The 1305-nt window shown below is 72.6% G+C and overlaps 1 protein-coding gene across 1 annotated transcript in view; it reads left to right on the forward strand.

The window, feature by feature from the left end:
• Positions 1-92: 92 nt before the first annotated feature.
• The window catches only part of TBC1D25 (TBC1 domain family member 25), a gene marked incomplete at its 5' end in the record, with an annotated part of 7275 nt that continues 6062 nt past the window's right edge, over positions 93-1305 (forward strand). Inside the window, 2 exons of the mRNA XM_017840156.1 lie at positions 93-902; positions 936-1303. Of these exons, the coding sequence (XP_017695645.1) occupies positions 93-902; positions 936-1303 (1178 nt within the window). The remainder of the gene's footprint in view (positions 903-935; positions 1304-1305) is intronic.

Genomic DNA, 1305 nt, shown 5'->3' on the forward strand with positions numbered 1-1305 from the left:
GTTCCCCCCCAGGTGTTGTGGCGTTACCTGCTGAACGTGTTCCCTGGTGGTCCCCCTGACCCACCTGACCCCACTTTCCCTGTCCCCCCCAGGTGGTGTGGCGTTACCTGCTGAACGTGTTCCCTGGTGGTCCCCCTGACCCACCTGACCCCCCCTTTCCCTGTCCCCCCCAGGTGGTGTGGCGTTACCTGCTGAACGTGTTCCCGGCGGGCCTCTCTGGCCAGGAGCGCCTGTCCCACCTGCGCCGCAAGGCGGGCGAGTACCGGGCGCTGAAGGCGGCCCTGCGCGCCCGCGCCGCGCCCGCCGAGCTGGCCCAGGTGGGCGCCGCCGTGCGCAAGGACGTGGTGCGGACCGACCGCGCCCACCCCTACTTCGGGGGGCCCGAGGAGGGGCACCCGCACCTGCTGGCGCTGCAGGAGCTGCTGACGGCCTTCGCGCTGGCGCACCCGCGCCTCTCCTACTGCCAGGGCATGTCGGACGTGGCGGCGCCGCTGCTGGCCGTGCTGGACGACGAGGCCCAGACCTACCTGTGCTTCTGCTCCCTCATGCGCCGCCTGCGCCCGCGCTTCCGCCCGGGGGGCCGCGGGCTGGCCCGGGCCTTCGCCCACCTGCGGCGGCTGCTGCGGCGCGCGGACCCCCCGTTCTGGGCCTTCCTGGCGGCGCGGGGGGCCCACGACCTGCTCTTCTGCTACCGCTGGCTCCTGCTGGAGCTCAAGCGCGAGTTCGCCTTCGAGGACGCGCTGCGGGTGCTGGAGGTCACCTGGAGCTCGCTGCCCCCCGCCCCGCCCCCGCCCCCCGCGGGGGTCCCGCTCCTGGGGGCGCCGCTGGGACCCCGGCGCGCCCGCCGGGCGCTGAGGGAGCGCCGGGCGCTGCGGCCCAGACCCCCCCGCGGCAGGAGGAGGAGGAGGAAGGGGGAGAAGGAGGAGGAGGAGGAGGAACGAGGAGGGGAGGGGGGAGGCGGAGCAGTGGGGGGGCCGGGGGGGGCTGAGGGCGCTGGTGGTGGCACTGGGGGTCCTGAGGACGTCCCCGAGGGTCCCGAGAGCTCCAGTGATGTCCCTGAGGGTACCAAGGACATCCCTGAGGGTCCCAAGTGCTCCAGTGACGTCCCTGAGGATCCCAAGGATGTCCCCAAGGGTCCCAAGAGCTCCAGTGATGTCCCTGAGGGTCCCAGGGACATCCCTGAGGGTCCCAAGAGCTCCAGTGACATCCCTGAGGGTCCCAAGAGCTCCAGTGACATCCCCGAGGGTCCCAGGGACATCCCTGAGGGTCCCAAGAGCTCCAGTGACATCCCTGAGGGTCCCAAGA

The sequence above is a fragment of the Lepidothrix coronata genome, unplaced genomic scaffold, assembly GCF_001604755.1.
Source record: "Lepidothrix coronata isolate B3197 unplaced genomic scaffold, Lepidothrix_coronata-1.0 Scaffold992, whole genome shotgun sequence".
NCBI classification, from domain to species: Eukaryota; Metazoa; Chordata; class Aves; order Passeriformes; family Pipridae; genus Lepidothrix; species Lepidothrix coronata.